At 39.5% G+C, this 16,524-nt stretch overlaps 1 protein-coding gene across 2 annotated transcripts in view; it reads left to right on the top strand.

Moving 5' to 3' along the window:
- The first annotated feature begins 7 nt into the window (after positions 1-7).
- LOC101852504 (DNA repair protein REV1) overlaps positions 8-16,524 on the top strand; it is a 33,758-nt gene continuing 17,241 nt past the window's right edge. For both annotated transcript variants that reach the window (XM_005107744.3, XM_035972257.1), the window contains exons 1-7: positions 8-135; positions 8,012-8,162; positions 9,495-9,609; positions 10,595-10,763; positions 11,234-12,903; positions 14,503-14,658; positions 16,360-16,478. In XM_005107744.3, the coding sequence (XP_005107801.1) occupies positions 8,052-8,162; positions 9,495-9,609; positions 10,595-10,763; positions 11,234-12,903; positions 14,503-14,658; positions 16,360-16,478 (2,340 nt within the window). In that variant the 5' untranslated portion in view covers positions 8-135; positions 8,012-8,051. The remainder of the gene's footprint in view (positions 136-8,011; positions 8,163-9,494; positions 9,610-10,594; positions 10,764-11,233; positions 12,904-14,502; positions 14,659-16,359; positions 16,479-16,524) is intronic.

The raw sequence follows: 16,524 nt of genomic DNA, 5'->3' as shown, positions 1-16,524 counted from the left end.
AGTCTAAAAATTGAAGTGATTCTTTACTGTCAGAGATGTCAACAAACAAAGCGCCAAACGGTGTATGGTGGCGGTACTGTAGTTAGATGGACAGTTCATCAACAAAATGCTCAAAACTCCTTTTTATATAAATAGGTAGTCAGTCTTTAGGAGAGTCAAATTGAAATGTTAGTTCCAAGTTTATTGTTGCTATTTTTATTTGCTGAGGTGCAATTTCTAGACTTCGCAGCTGGAACTGGAGACTGGAACTTGACTTTTACTTTTGTTGCTGACTTCGCAATCGGAAATCCAACTCCAAGTCCAAGCTTCAGCCTCAGCTTACATAATTTAAATTCGATCTAGAATCTAGAAATCTAGAAATCTAATCTAGATCTAGACTTCTAGATCTAGATACTTACGGTTTGAGTTACTAGATCAGTTTTATATTTTTTACTCATGCACCCGTCTCATGTACACGTTTTATACTTGGAAGTGGCCGGGGTGAGAATAGAAGTACGATCGACCTCTCACCCCGGGTGAGACTTGCCACCGTAGGCCGTAGGCTATTCTCACCCGGTGTAAAAAAAGACCTGTTTTTCCTAATTTCGGAATACTTTCTATCGATGTGGATGATCAAATGGATAAAGGCAAAGAAAAGATTACGTTATATAGTTATAGCATAGCACAAAAGTAAGCTAATTTTATCGAGTACAAAGATGCTATGGCTATTTCACTTTTCTAATCGAGCCGAACTACGGGGGTCGCCATTTTGTTTTGCCCGGAAGTTCTCGCAAGATCTACTCCTCCCCTATTCTCTATCTCTTTCTGAATACTGTCTATCGGTGTGGATGATCAAATTGACCAAAACAAAGTTAAAAAATGATTTTAAAACTCAAAAGTAAATTAATTTGGTCGTCTACAAAGATGCTACGGCTATTTAACTTTTCGAATCGATCCGAACTACGCGGGTCGCCATTTTGTTTTTGCATGGAAGTTCTCGCGCTACTCCTCTCTCTCTCTTTCTCTCTCTCTCTCTCCACTGCCCACAGACAAAATTGTACACTTTTAGTACAGTAGTAATGGAACGTTTGTTCACGGCACAGAATTCTACAATTTTTCTGTATCACAGTGTATAATTCTGTGGTTTATTGTGAAAGCAAAATTGGTTGGCCTAGATCTAGGCTATAACGGTGAACGCGCACCGGGTGAGAATAGCCAAAAGACTCGCCTGCACTATTCTCACCCGGAGTGAGAATAGAGGTGGCCTTTATACTTTTAGATTCTGCGTGTTGACAGTTGAACCGAAATAATGGGCGATTTTGTAGTTTCGTTCGTTATTAAAGTTAAAGTCAAGAGTAGGGTGGTTTCAGGGGGGCATGTTTCAAATAGCATTTGGTCATCAAGACTTCTGGATTTCTTCTCTGGATGTAAACAAATTGTCACAGAGTGTCTATGTACACGGTAACCGGGCGCGTAGCCTCAGGGTCTACGTACACGGTAACCGGGCACGTAGTGCTCAGTATCTACGTACACGGTAACCGGAGGGTCCAAGAGATAGTTCACTCAGCCAAAAAGAGTGTCACTTTTATTGTTTTTCACACAAGTAAGGTAACTCTGTTCACAAAGTTTGCGCTTTTTCGAAGACGCACTAGGGTCAACCGCTCTATAGTCCAGCATGATACCCATTAAATTTCAAGATATAACAGAGGGTCCAGTAAGCCTTTACTTTCGCTTTCGTTACCACCTAGAAATTTGTCAGTAATTCTCTGATAACGCAACAATTATTGTAACATGAAGGTTCGGCATTACAAACGTGGTGTCGCCATGAAAATAAATCAATATTTGTCACTGTCAGGGGGGCAACATAAAGAAAAGAAAGTTATACAAGCATCTTGTCGGGCTCGCCATTGTGACCGGTCAATGAACCTGCGCATGTTCTGAGCGCTTCGAAGTACAGGACTCAGGAATGGGGGGAGATTATTGATTTTTTTAAGAGACACACTCGGGGATAGGGGGAGGGCTAGGGCTGGACGCAACACCAGAGGACAAAAAAAAACCCAACTGAAACTGGAAGCAAAAATATGTTTAATGTTTAGAATTCTGATTACAACTACAGCTCTCTGCTAAGTAAGATTTTCAGTGTCACTGCATTTTGCTCTCCCTTAGGAAAGATGACAGGGAGTAGATTGGGGTCATTTTTGGGATTACATTCCGCTCACAACATACAAAAAAAGCGAAGTGAAAAAGGAAAAAGGTCGTGAAGGGAGCGAAGCAGTTACCATGCACCTAGCTCAAGCCCCCCCCTCGAAACAAAATACCCGGTTACCGTGTTCGTAGATAATGAGAGGCGCCCGGTTACCGTGTACGTAGATATTGAGGCTACGCCAGGGGTGAAAGTTTTCCGGCTCCTGCCGGAATTTCCAGCTACTTGAGCTCATCTGTAGGCCACCCTTCGGCTACACCGGCCGTGCAAGTCTTCCATAGCCGACGATGTGACAGGAATTTGATAAAAATTGCCGAGACCCGGGAATTTGAGGAAATCTGTAAATTACCCCAGGAAAAAGTCGGGATGACTCGGGAAAATATAAAAAGTTGTGGAATATTTGAAAACAAATTCCGATATGGTCAGCAAGTTCATTTTTGCTGGCCGCGATTGTGATATGTTCGTTCTGCTTTTCCCGGTCCGACAAGTACTTGTTACACGAACAGGCGGCTTTCGCAGCATGCGGAAGCGTGTGACACTGTGGCTCGATCGGGAATATCAAGATGACTTTCGCTTTCGTTACCACCCAGAACTTGGCCGGTGATAGACTGGTAACGCAACATTTGTGACATGCAGGTCGTTCGCTATAAACGCCGTGTCGCCATGAAAATCAAATCAAATCTTGTATCTGTGCTGTCTCTTGTGAAAAAAGAATGAAAAGCGTCGTCCGATTGTCAGCTTTTTGGGCTCCTCATGGTGACCGGTCATTGAACCTGCGCGCGTTCTCGTCGCATGATAGGGAATCCTGTGACTGTGAGTAGTGTGAGCACCGACGGTAGTTTGGGTCGCCGAAGTTCGTTCAAAGTCTAGCGTTTGGAAGCATAGGACTCGGAGGGGGGGGGGGGGGGGAATTATATTATTGATTTTTTAAAAATAAGATACTCTGGGTGGGGAGGGTGCGGAAGCAACACCAGAGGACAACAAACTTAGAAGCGCATTTTATTTTTAAAATATTTTATTTGAGCTCTCTACAAAGCGCGCTTTGGTGCCGCTGTGTGTAAAATCGGGATCCGTCATATCTTGTAAGCCTTGTTATTGATGAACTAAAGTGTTTGCGTTTCATTGGATGGGTGATAGTAAATTATAAAGTAACTATATTTTTTGTTGCTTTCTCTTCAAGACTGGCAAATTTTCAGTGTCACTGCATCTTGACCTCTTTCAGTTCTTACAACTATCGCACTGAATAGATCTGCTTGAGCCATTCAAGTTTTTACTCTACTTTGAGTTTGAGCAATAATTTGTCTTTCACGTTTATTGTATGAATCATGATACCAAGACTGGTTCTTGACATTCGATTTTCTGGTTCTAGGCCCTTTCACAGGCCCAAAGCAGGATTCATTTGTATAATATAGTTTATATATTATATATAAAATGATGAGGGGAAAATATAAAATAAGACTTATATAAGAAAATATCTAACAAGTAAGAATAGACTGAAATACGTAAGTCACACAAGACTCCAGTACCACACTGGAATTTTTTTGACTGGATACATATTATATAATTTTGGCTACGTACTTGTTTGTGTGTGTGTGTGTGTATATATATATATATATTTAAATAGAGCATGTGCGGTCGTTGTTATGTAATATGCCCCTGGGATATTGAGAAGCGTATCCCATCCTTCAGGCGCGTGAATTTACCATGAACTTTTCAGGCTATCCGTTCTGTAACAACAGAATTTTCAGGCTAAACTGTTTCTTGCCACTTTCACCCATGGGCTACGCGCCCGGTTACCGGTTACCGTGTACGTAGATATTGAGGCTACGCGCCCGGTTACCGTGTGTGTGACATTGAGACTACACGCTCGGTTGCTGGTTACCGTGTTCGTAGACACTGAGGCCAGCGTACGTGCCCGGTTATCGTGTACGTAGACCCTGAGGCTACGTGCCCTGTTACCGTGTACGTAGACCCTGAGGCATTGACAAATGGTTCGTGGACTTTAACGAACGGAACTAGATATATACAAGATCACCAAATAATGTGGCCTTAATTTTTGCCACAAGGATTTACAACATGGGAGGTTTCAGGACCTAAACAGAATCTAGGAGGTTTCGCCCCCCTGCAGTTCACAATGATTTGATGTTTTGGCAATGGAAGTGATTATTTTCACCCCGGGTGAGAATAACCTATGTCTCGCTATTCTCACCCCCTCTCTTGTTTTACCGGAAATGACCCAAGAGGGATCAGGGCTGGGGTTACCGGGCCTAATACCTCTTTTGGATCGCGCCTTGCCCACTGAATTAATTTCATTTGGCTCCCTGGCTCTTTTTTTTGCTCCAAACTCTGAAAAAGAAGGGGACAGAAGACTAAGAGCTTTTCCAACAGCTTACTTTTAGATGTTCAATTAAAATCAGGACTAAATAATACATATGGGGGGTCGGGTCGGGTCACAGCGGTTTACTAGCCAGATTGAGGCCGCAAAGCGGCTAATGTGGCCAAGCCGAACGCGTTTGTTTTGAGACGGCGAATCTGGCAATAATACCGACCCGACCAGACACGATCCCCCAATGGGCACCCCGTATTTTCCTAGACAAGCGTGTTGGAGTTTAGTCCGAATAGATACGGGAGGCTATTCAGACTAGATTCCGAATAGGTTCTTCGTTTTGAGATATTGCACATTTTTGCGACGTAGAGTATCTAATTTTTAGATAATTAGCTTTTAAGTTTAGAACACATAATGTAAAAACTTGAAAAAATAAACCAATGATTAAATTGTTTCTAATATAATTATTCATGGAAAATTCATTTCCACTTCGCCATTTAAATAAGATACATCTTTATTGTCCAGATCCTGGCACATTGGTTTGGTGTTCCACCATGAGTACACACACACACACACACAAACACACACACGTACACACATGCACACACATGCACACACAAGTAGGCTTACAATCACATACATAATAATAAATGAGCAGCAATATAAACAATAATAATCGTAAGCTAGATACACACTCAATGTTATTTTGATGCATGCTCTAAGGTCGTAAGTACTCTAAACAAGAGATGGAAGCATTTTGATAGATGATGGTAAAAATGACCTTCTGTATCTTTCTTTGTTACAGATCAGAAGCATGGGTCTTTTACTTCTGACTGATGTTTTTATTTGAGGGAACAAGGGATGTTTGTTGTCTAAAAAGATGGAATTAATTTTCTTAGTGCAAGCTGTTATGTACAATTCATCCAAGTACGGGAATGAAGATGTTGAAATTTTACATGCTTTCCGTATTAGTCGATTTAATTTTTCTTTATCTTGTTGTCTTGTGTTCCCAGCCCATGCTGTTATACAAAAATTGATCATACTATCTATGGTTGAATGGTAGAACATGGACACCAATGTTTTATCAACTTTAAAATACTTTAACTTTCTAAGAAAAAATAGTCTTTTGCTCACTTTTTTATGCAGGAGAGAAGTGTGGACACGCCAGTTGAGTTTGTTGTCTATTGTAAGACCCAAATACTTATAGTCTGACACTTGCTCGATGTTTTCACATTTCATTTTGAGTTACTGCAGGGGCAGTTTCTTTATTCTAAAATCAACGACAAGTTCTTTTGTTTTTTTCACATTTAAAAGCAGCTTATGATTTTCACACCATTCAGAAAAATTAAGTACAAAATTCCAGTAAACGGTTTCGTTATGGTCAGCCTGAATTAGCCCAATTATAGTTCAATCATCTGCAATTTTTTTTTTTTTTTTTTTTTCCCTTCCATCTGCAAATTTTTTTGCAATGTCGTGATTAGAAGTCAATGATGAAACATAACAGGGAAGAGAAAACATGCTTCAAGAATAGATTTTAACTCCTTTTAAAAGCAATTTTCATTGTCTTTTTAAAATCTACCCTACCCTCAAAATAATTCAAAATAAAATATTTAAAAGTCAAATCAACGAAAACTTTTTTAACACATTGTAAAAAAAAATGGTGGAACTATCATGAGCCCAGTAGAGAGGGCAAAGGAGGTGAGGGGATGGGGGAAGAAAGTGGAGACGGAAGCAGACGACAGAATATTGCTAGAGAGAAGGAAAGAAGGTGAAAGGAGACTGTTTTAGAGAGAAGAAAATTGTTCGGTCGCTACCAGGATTCGAACGCGGGACCTTTGAATACACCTTAACCTCCAGGCCATGAGAACTGCCTTTGCTTCAGAAAACAAGGCTATTTTTACAAAACAATAAAATAAAAACTACTGGCTGTATATAAATTATGACATGAAATAAAATGTTGCTTCAGCATCGCGTTATTCAACTATTAATACATGCGGCTATGGCATTTGTGATATATACGTACTGACAAAAGAATTCTGTTTTGTTTTTATTTTACCATTCCGACCAACCAGAGCTGGCTTTTGAATAGTGCAGATGACAGCTAAATCTAGATTCCCTGTCTAAAATCAGTAGTAAAAGGCTAGAAGCAGCCAGAGAGCCTACATCTGCTAGATCTAACTTATAAGGCTATGCCTTGGGCTTTGGAATTGAAATTTAACTTGATCTGCACAGTTCTAGTTAATTTTACATTCAGCCTCTCTGGACTTTCCATCATAACGATCACTTTTACTTCTATTAGATCCAACTTTTTTTCTAAAATTATCTGTTTTGCGTCTGGATCGCTAACAACAACATCTGTTTTGCGCAAACTTACTGGTAGAGAACAGAGTTTGTAAGCAGTACGGAATAATTTTCATGTTATTATTTCTGGATATTTTAACTTTTTTGTAAGTTAACAAAATGTGCTGTTTTCTTTTATAAGAATTGCATTATCATTGGACATTTTAGACAGCGAGTCTCTGACTCAATATGTTTTAAAATTGTGCTAATCAATAGAAATTACTAATTGATAATAACTGAAAAAAATAGTTGTCATGAATAGTGAAGAAATATCATGTGTGAAAAAATAAGATAATGAGGTAGACTGTAATTTGTCACAAATTTGGAAGTGCAAATGAAGATCAGAAGATGATTTTGTTATTTTCTGGTCATCTTTCCGCGGTTTATTAAATGTTCCAGTGGACCTACTACTATGTCTAAACTATGTCTAAGAAGAACATTTTGCTTGACTGAATAAGCATTTTATATGTATGTACTTGAAAACATAAGATATAGTTTCACATGTAAATATGTATATGCACAATGCTTTGAAAAAGAAGGATAAGGAGCTGACTTATGGTCATCAGGTTTTTAACTGAATCAGTATTATGTTGATAAAAGCGCTAAAAACAAGTTTTAAAATTTTAAGAATGCGCATAAAAGTAAGAAATTACCACCTAGTTCACCTACTCTTTAATAATTATGAGCAGTTAAATAAGAAAAACAAAGAGAATGATGTAGGATTTGTCTGAATATGACTATGACCATTAGCAGTAAAGATATTTCCCATTTTGTCCAGTTATCCTTGTGGGTGATTATTTTAAATCACCCTGTACCTCTATAAGTACCAAAAAAATATGTCTGTGACTTTGTAAAGAGCTGTTTTGTAGTTGTGTACATTCTATGTAAAATTCCCAACAAATTGATGTAAGTTTGGACCTTACAACTCAGATAGACACTCACGCACTCAATTACACACCTTACACAAACACAAAATAAGGCCAGGTGGGGGGGGCTAGCTTATATGGGCCATATGTGGCCTAAATATGGCTAGGTAGAGGGGTTTAGCTTATATAGGCCATATGTGGCTTCTATAAGGTTAGGGAAGGGGGTTTAGCTTATATATGTCATATGAGGTCATCCTTTAACATTCATTTTATTACTTTTTTGTTTTGTTCCATCAGGCCAGGTTGATGAGAAAGTTTCAAACTGCTGCGCACCACCATGGCCAAAAATGTGCCTCCACCACCTGGATCTTCTCGTCAGAGTGGTAGATCAGGCCGTGGCAGCTCCAAGAGAGGCAGGGGAGTAAATGATGATGACTGGGGTGGTTTTGTAAGTAGTCATTGTTGATGTTGTTTTGTTAAAAATTTAAATGAAATAAAGTCAATGGAAGTGATTCCTGATTTGCCATGACTGAGACTGATAGTCAAAGTGATAGACCTGTGATGTCATTTGAAGTTGAAGCTGTCCCAGCCTTATTTTAGATAAAATTTACCCCTTAAAGAGTAGACAAACCAATTTGCATATTCTGAATGAATGGGTTTTGCATCATGGATGCTAGTGGTAGTACAAATGGCAAGGGTGGAAAGATTGTATCCTTTGCTGAATTCATTTGGCCTGACTCTGACTTGTAAGAAAGTGAGAGAACAGTTTATCCTTACAACTTACATAACAGGGAACAGGCTTTGGTGAAAAGAATTCATCCAATGGTAAAGGGTAAGAAGAACAATAAGCATCAGGTTATTGGAATCACAAAAGACCTTTCTTTTACAACAGTTTCTCAGACAGGGATATTTGTATCTGTCCGAGCCATTTTATTATTTTTCTGCTACTGAATTTATCTGAGAAAAAAGGCAGAGGCTCTTGTCCATTCCCCAAATCATCGCTCTTTGCACGGCTCCCTGATTCACCAACAGTTCTAAAATTCTCTGAAAATTCTTTTGCTTCAATTTTCTCAGTCTACGTGAACCCTCGAAGTTGCCTGTAAGTGCCTGTGCTGTTGTATGCTCAGTGCTATTTAAATATATCTCTGTAAAGAGAACATATGTAACACTCCCTCTCCATGTTATGCATCATAGTAAGTTATAAAAAGATAATAAATATTCTATTTCAATTCTGAGAACTCATTTCAGAAGAACAGAGAATGCTTCACACTAATCTCTATAGTGATCAGATTGGAGAGAGGTTTGAATCACATAAGACTGGGTATTTGGAGGAAATCGAGCTTCGTTCCCAAGGGATACCCTTGACTTTCTTCATTGTCAAAGAAAATATCTGAGATATTTAACCACCTGCAGCAGATTGTTCAGTTATTATGTGGTAATTGAAGTTAAACATCAACTGCTTCAAGTCGAAATTTAAACAAAATGTTGTTATTCTGACATGTTTATTTTCCTGAGGAGGACAATGCTTTATTCTGCCTCTGCATAGATCTGCTGTCTGTCTCATACAGGTTCAAAATATGCAAAGTTTGTCACTGGGTAAAGCGAAGAGATTTTCCCTTAGGCCAATTTCCATCTTACATATATGTGCACTGGAAAAAGGACTGACAGGAAAAAGTAGAACAGAAATGTTTTTTCCCATGTCCAAAAGGTCAAATATTGTATATAAAGACACTTGAATTCTTTTTTTTTTAATTTGGATTTTTTGTTTGTATGTTTTCAGGGGAATTACATGGACATAAAGAAACAGAAACTGAGTGATCAATTTCGTGGAGCGAATCAAAAAACAGAAAGTGGAATATTTGCCGGTGTTTCTATATATGTCAATGGTTACACAAGTAAGTAGATTGATGCAAATGATATCATATTCATTGATCTAATTTATCAAACCTTCCTAGATCTGTGGATTTACTTACTTTACCTTTCCAAAAAAGGAACTATACTGAAGTTACACAGAGGCAAGATTATAAGTATTTGATGTTACAATAGACAAAAAACTCGACTGGCATGTCCACACTTCTCTTCTGCATAAAAAAAGTGAACAAAAGACCTTTTTTTTTCTGAGGAAGCTCATGTATTATAAAGTCGATAAATCATTTATGTCCATATTCTGTCATTCAACCATAGAAAGTATGATCAGTTTCTGTATTACAGCATGAGCCAGGATCACAAGATAATGAAAAATGGAATCAGTCCATACGAAAAGCAAGCAAAATTTCAACATCTACATTCCCCTACTTCGATTAATTATACATTATGGCTTGTTGTAAAAAAAATAATTCCATCTTTTTGGACAGTAAACATCCCTTGTTCTCTCAAATAGAAATATCAATCAGAAGTAAAAGACCTAGGCTTCTAATGTATAGCAAAGAATGAGACAGAAGGTCATTCTTGTCATCATCCATTAAACTTATACTGTCTTAGTCATCTTGAGATAAGTATTCCTATGACCTTTAAAGCTTGCAATATCAGAATACCACTTAATTACAATCAGAATACTGAGTACGTATCCAGCTTAACACTTTATGTTTATAATTGCTGTTCATTTATACTATAATGCCTGTTACTGTGAGCCTGTTTGGGAGTGCATTATATTATTATGGTTATGTGTGGAAGAGAGGATGAGAGTGAGAAACTGTATGTATGGGTGTGCACATGCGCATGTGTTTGCGTGTGTGCGTGCGTGGTGAAACACCAAACCAATATTCCTGGATCTGGACAATAAAGATGCCTCTTATCTCTTGTCTAAATAGCATAGATTGAATTTTTGTAAAATTTAATTTCAGCTTTATCTTTTCTGCTTTCCATATCCTTTGTCCTAAGCCCCCTCATCAGATGAGCTAAAGCGATTGATGAGAGCACATGGTGGTGTGTACCAAATGTACCTCAGCAAGAGGAAAGTCACACACATCATAGCCAGCAACTTGCCTAACAGTAAATTCCATCTTGCAAAGCTGACTCCAGTTGTCAAACCAGACTGGATTGTGGACAGGTATATATCATGTATAATTTACACCAAACAAAAATATTTTCAGCATTTTGTTATACGTTCTGTTGATTGAAATGTTTGGCATCCTGCTCCCACAGTCACGAATTTGAATGTTGTTTTTTATACTTTTATGTCGACTTCATTTCTGTACGCCCATTTTAAGTTCAGTGCAGTCTAATGATGATGAAAAATACTTGCACTTCTTATCCTGTGATGAAATCACAAGTCTCTACTTTCAGGCTGGGTGTTGGCCTGTAAATGTGAAACTCAATGGTAGTCGAGCAGTAATGGGGAAGTGGCCTCCTGCACAATCTTGTTGGAGAGATATTTCTTTGAGATTGAGTGTTGAAGAAGTGATTATTGAGGGCTTGTGCTCAACACATATAGATGTAGGTTCACTCCTGTGTTTTATTGTTTGTGTCTTTGTATGTCTGCTTTTTTTAGCCAAGAAAAAATTTTTGTTTTCTCCCCAGTGTGTCTGCTGGCAGACGTCTGTCTCATGTCCCATACCTACTGCTCGGCAGCCAGTCGTCTCTCCAGCCAGGTCTCAAGTCCATGTCTTCCATAACCACGCTTTCTCGCTCTTCTTCCTCGGCTTCTTCCACCAACTATGATATGACACGTCTGACATCAATTAAGTCACATGACTGTTTAGACAGTGCAAGCATCTCTGCTGCAGGTCAAGATAGTTCTCATGAGGCTTTACTGGCCAACGCACTCAGCACATCCAGGCAGACAACGGAAAAAGATGTGCCGGGACAAGACGAGCCTAAAGCCAACATTGCTGTTTATCCTCATAATTTTCACACAGGGGATAGAAGTGAAGCAGGCAGTCCCTCTGGAGAGCAGGGGGTTGTGTCCCCAGCTGTTGATTTATCAAACAGGAGTAGATCTCCAAATGTCAGTAACAATGACAACAATTGTGACAAAGCCTTAAAACAGACTACCTCTATTGATGAAGATGATGATGATATTGTTCTCAATTCAGAAGACGATGAGGAAGGGAGTTGTGAAATTTTCACTCATGCTCCCTCTCCACAAAAATATGACAGACCAAATGAAGAAAGGAGGAAGTCTCGTGTGTACAAGATCAGAAAAGGTAGTTCTGGTAGTATCAATTCACCGAAGAAAGATGACACCAGAAAATTTCAAAGTGAGAAGATGCAAAGTGTAGTTCTAGGTCAGAGCCTTCAAGTGTCCACTGATGTTTCCACTGTAGATATGGAGAAGACTTTACCGCATACTAACGAACTCCAGACCAAGACCAGTGTAAATGATGATGTTAAACTTAAGCTCAAGAAGGATGGAGACACTCCCACACAGAAAGTGTCTGCCAGTGGCTTCAAAGGAAAATCAAAGACAATTGGTGAGATTGAATCAGCATCACTTTTAATACCCCAACAGCAGATGTCAGAAGTCGGCTCGACGTCATTACCAGTGGCTGTAAACTTTGGAGAGGCAGCAGTCACTGAACACAGCAGCGCTTTGCCTGTAGCTCCAAGTGCACCGTTATGGTCTGCTGCAGGACTGACCCATGACGTGGATGAAGCAGACCCTCCTGAGAGGGACCTGCAAACAGTATCTCTTACTCAGACATCAACCTCAAACGGGATCTCCGTGGTCAGCACAACAGTAAGACCTACCACTTTGTTGGCATCAAACTCAGACCAAGGGAAGCCTGTCACCATAGGAACGACAGCATCTGCAGCATCAACATCTACTGCAACTATTTCATCAAATTCAGTCATAGAATCAACTGTTCCAACTTCAACAGCAGAATCGTCACCTTCAAAATCTGCTGAAAAACAAAAGGCCAGTGGTTCCCCATCATCCCGCACTATGTCCAGGGCTGGTGAGAAGAACTTCCTGTCAGAGTTTTACTCCAACTCTCGACTCCACCACATCTCCACCTGGGGTTCAGAGTTCAAGGCCTATGTGGCTGAAATACAAAAGTCCGGAGTGACCTCTTTTCCTGGTCGAGACAGACTGCGACAGCTGCACGAAGAAAATCTGTCAAAGCAGAATCTAGGGGATGTTGTATCCACGTCTGCTCAGAGAAGGAAGAGTGAGAGGGTCATCATCCATCTGGATATGGATTGTTTCTTTGTATCTGTCGGATTACTGGCTCGTCCTGACCTTAGGGGTAAGTGAGTGCTTTGGTGAAATGCATACCAGAAGCAGAGATGCCAACCAGTACGATTTTACGTATTTTAGTACGATTTTTTGCCGAAAATACGCGAATACGACATTTCATGAAAAAATGCGCATCGTGGAATGCGAAAAATCCGAGATTCAGCTTGGGCGAGTAATCCTAATCTCAATTCCCATCTTTTGTCAAAATAGTATCAGTATCGCAGAATTGGAATATTTGAAAACCAAGTCCGATGTGGTCAGTAAGTTCATTTTTGCCGGTCGCGATCGTGATATTATATTATTCATTCAGCGTTTCCCCATCCGGAGAGTACATTTCACTTTCACGCGAATAGGCAGCTAGGTCTATGGCGGCAGATGGAAGCATATATGACACCGAGGCTCGATCGCTGTGCTGTTACTTGTGGAAAAAAAAGAAAAGAAAATACCAGCGTCGACCGTCGTCCGATATTTAGATTGTCTGGCTCGCCATCATGACCGGTCACTGAACCTGCACGTATTCGCATCATAAATAAATGCTTCATAGTGTGAGTAAATACCGTCTTTGGTGGGAGTAACGGCGTTGCGAACTATAGGACTACGGAATAGGGTAGGAGATTATTGATTTTTTGGGGGTTTAAGATACTATCGAAAGGGGGGGGGGGTTAAGGCAACACCAGAGGACAAAAACTGGGAAGCACATTTCAGAATTTTGATTAGAGCTTTCTGCAAAACGCGCGTTGGTGCAGGCCATGTGCGGAATCGGGACCCCTCATACTTTGGAAGTCTGTGTTATTGAAATAAAGTTTTTGCGTCTCATTGGATGGGTGATAGTAAATTGTACCTACAGTGTATGTTGTAGCTTTCTGTTCAAGACTAGCAGATTTTCAGTGTCACTGCATCTTGCCCAACCACAGTAGTTACAACTCTTCACAGTGCATGGGTCTACTTTAGCCTTTCAAGTTATTGCTTTTCTCTGAGTTTGAGCAATAATTTGAGTCTGTCAGTTCATGACATGAATCATGACACCCAGACTGGTTCTTGATAGTAGAAATTCTTGTTCTCGGCCCTTCCAAACTCTCAAAGCAGGATTTTTTTAAAAATATAATAATGAGAGGAAAATATTATATAATAGACTGAAATACTTAAGTCAAACAAGACCCCAGTATGACATTGAACTCTGACATGTTGTTGACTGAATACGTGTATATTGTACGCATGTGTGCTCCCTTTTTCGAGCTGGTGAGCTAGTAATTTTTTTTCAGGAAATATTGCTGGACACCCTGAACATTTTACTAGTTGTCGGTCGGTTGTGGGGAATACACATTTTCCCCTGAAAATGCACATTTTCATATTTCCCAATACTCATTTCGGTTTGCTGTGGTTGGCATCTCTGCAGTAGTGTTTTGCTTTGACCGTGTAACTGGTTTCTTGATGGTGTTTTTTGTGGCGGGAGATAAAAAAAACCAGTCTGATTTAACTAAGATGAGATGATCTTTCATGGTTTTGACAGAGATAACTTATTGAAAAGAGAGACGGGACTTTCTAGTTTCTGTCTTCCTCCAAAAGGATGAGATGAAAATCCTTCAAATTTCCTCTGTGTGTGCACCAGGTAAACCTGTGGCTGTGACCCACTCCAGGGGTCAAGGGGGCAGAGAGAACCCAGGGTCTGACCTGGCCTGGGAAAGAAGTGAGTGGAAGAAGAAGAGAGATCCCGGCAGCTCCACGTCCAGTGAGCGAGTCCCAAGTGACAGTGAGCTTGACCCAGGTACGTCAGAGTTTTATTTTACCCCATGGTCTACCACATGGGGGGGGGGAGCAGTTTCTGTTTTGCTCTTACGTTGGTGGCCAAGTTAGGCCCTCGGACTCACAACGGATAGGTTGTAGGTTCATAACCTGCCAGGTGCCCGATATTGTGTCCCTGGGAAAGTCAATTTACTCAAATTTTCCTCACTTTATCTATGCGGGAATGGGTACCTGGCTATTGACAGCAAAAGATTTTGTCAGGTTGTTTGTGTTTGGGCCAGTGAAATCCGCAGCTGGCACTGTTTGCTTCCTGGAAAGGTCTACTGGAGTGATAACAGGTGTAAAGCATATAGAGCAGCATGCTGTGGAGTGTGAACATGCGCTTAAAGATGCCATTGTTGTTATTATTATTATTATTATTATTATTATTATTATTGTTATGATTTTTATTTTATTGTATGCTCCATCATGTGTAAGGTGCAGGTCCTATTTCACTCTTGCTTTAAGGATTTAGGATTTACTTCATGCCTTACATTGTATGAGAAGTATGTTCTGTTTCCATCTTGCTCTGAGGACAGACCCAGGTTTGCAGAAACTTTATTTTACTCCACGCTCTACCATGTATAAAGAGTAAGTTTTATTGCTCTCTTGCTTTGAGGCAGGACATAAATTATGTGTTGTAGATTTAAATGTACTCTATGCTTTACCACATATAAAAGGTGGATTATATTTCCCTCTTGCTCTGAAGGTAGACCCATGTTTATCACGGCATCTTTTTTCTATGCTTCATCAGACCTTCTATGTACTCCGATAAAATCAGAGCTCTTAATTGTTTGTTTTTCTTGTCAAAGAACCCTGATCAGATTTGCATAAAATCCAATTTTTCCTCTCGAATTGTGTTTCTATCAGTCATGCACAATATATTGTAAATTAGGTGAAAGTACACAGGTTTATTTGATATTTGTGCACAATTTATCATAAGTAACATGAAAATACACATTTTATTTGTGTTTATTTAATTTGTGGGTATTGTATTATTTGCGATGCCAAAATTTATTTGCCATGGATGACTTGAAACGTAAGCTTCATTAACTCGGGTTGTGGAGTTCTCCAATTTTTTCCTGTAAACTCCATTTTTTAGAAAGGATTCTGAGAAAAACTCCTTTTTCTTTTTCAGTCACAGAGTAATTTGTAGGACTGCTTTAGCACACATGAAAAGCAGGTTCTATTTTCTTCTCTCTGAGGGCTGACAACAAAAATGTGCAATACTTACGTACTTTTAAGTTTCCGATCCAAAAGTCAGTTGAGCTTGCATGCTTCTACTTAATATCTTTCCTCTATCTGCTTGAATTGGCGTCCATGGAAAATATGCCTCTCAGGTACTAACATGAATTTCCAGGTATCCATCGTGGCATAATAAGAAACGGTGAAAGCAGATGAGTTGCTGGATGGATAACCACAAGAAAATCATCTTTCTTTTTCTTTTTTTTTTTGATCTTAGTATTTTCAAGAGTAAACAAGAGATATTATTTTGTCTAAATTGTGTAGAAAATGTTACACTTTGCCTCTCTCAAATGTTCTGTTATTTCTATCTGTGTTTTCACATTTTCCAAAGACAATGTACCAATATATGTTAATATGTGTCTATTTGTAATAATAGAAATAGTTTGGGAAGAAAAAAAAAGACAAACCTATATATTACTTTTGTTCTTGCACTGTGTAGAAGAAGAGACAAATGGAGGTCGGCCAGAGTATGACAAGCTCATCCCAGCGGGCGCTACATCTGCTCAAACCTTCCACTCCATGGCTGACATTGCTTCCTGTAGCTATGAAGCCAGAAAGGTAATTGTCCTATTTAGCAGAGATGTGGTGTTTTCCTGACCCCCCC

The sequence above is a fragment of the Aplysia californica genome, unplaced genomic scaffold (assembly GCF_000002075.1).
Source record: "Aplysia californica isolate F4 #8 unplaced genomic scaffold, AplCal3.0 scaffold00627, whole genome shotgun sequence".
Lineage (NCBI taxonomy): Eukaryota > Metazoa > Mollusca > Gastropoda > Aplysiida > Aplysiidae > Aplysia > Aplysia californica.
Note: the sequence above shows the minus strand (reverse complement) of the source record. Positions and strands in the feature narration are given on the sequence as shown.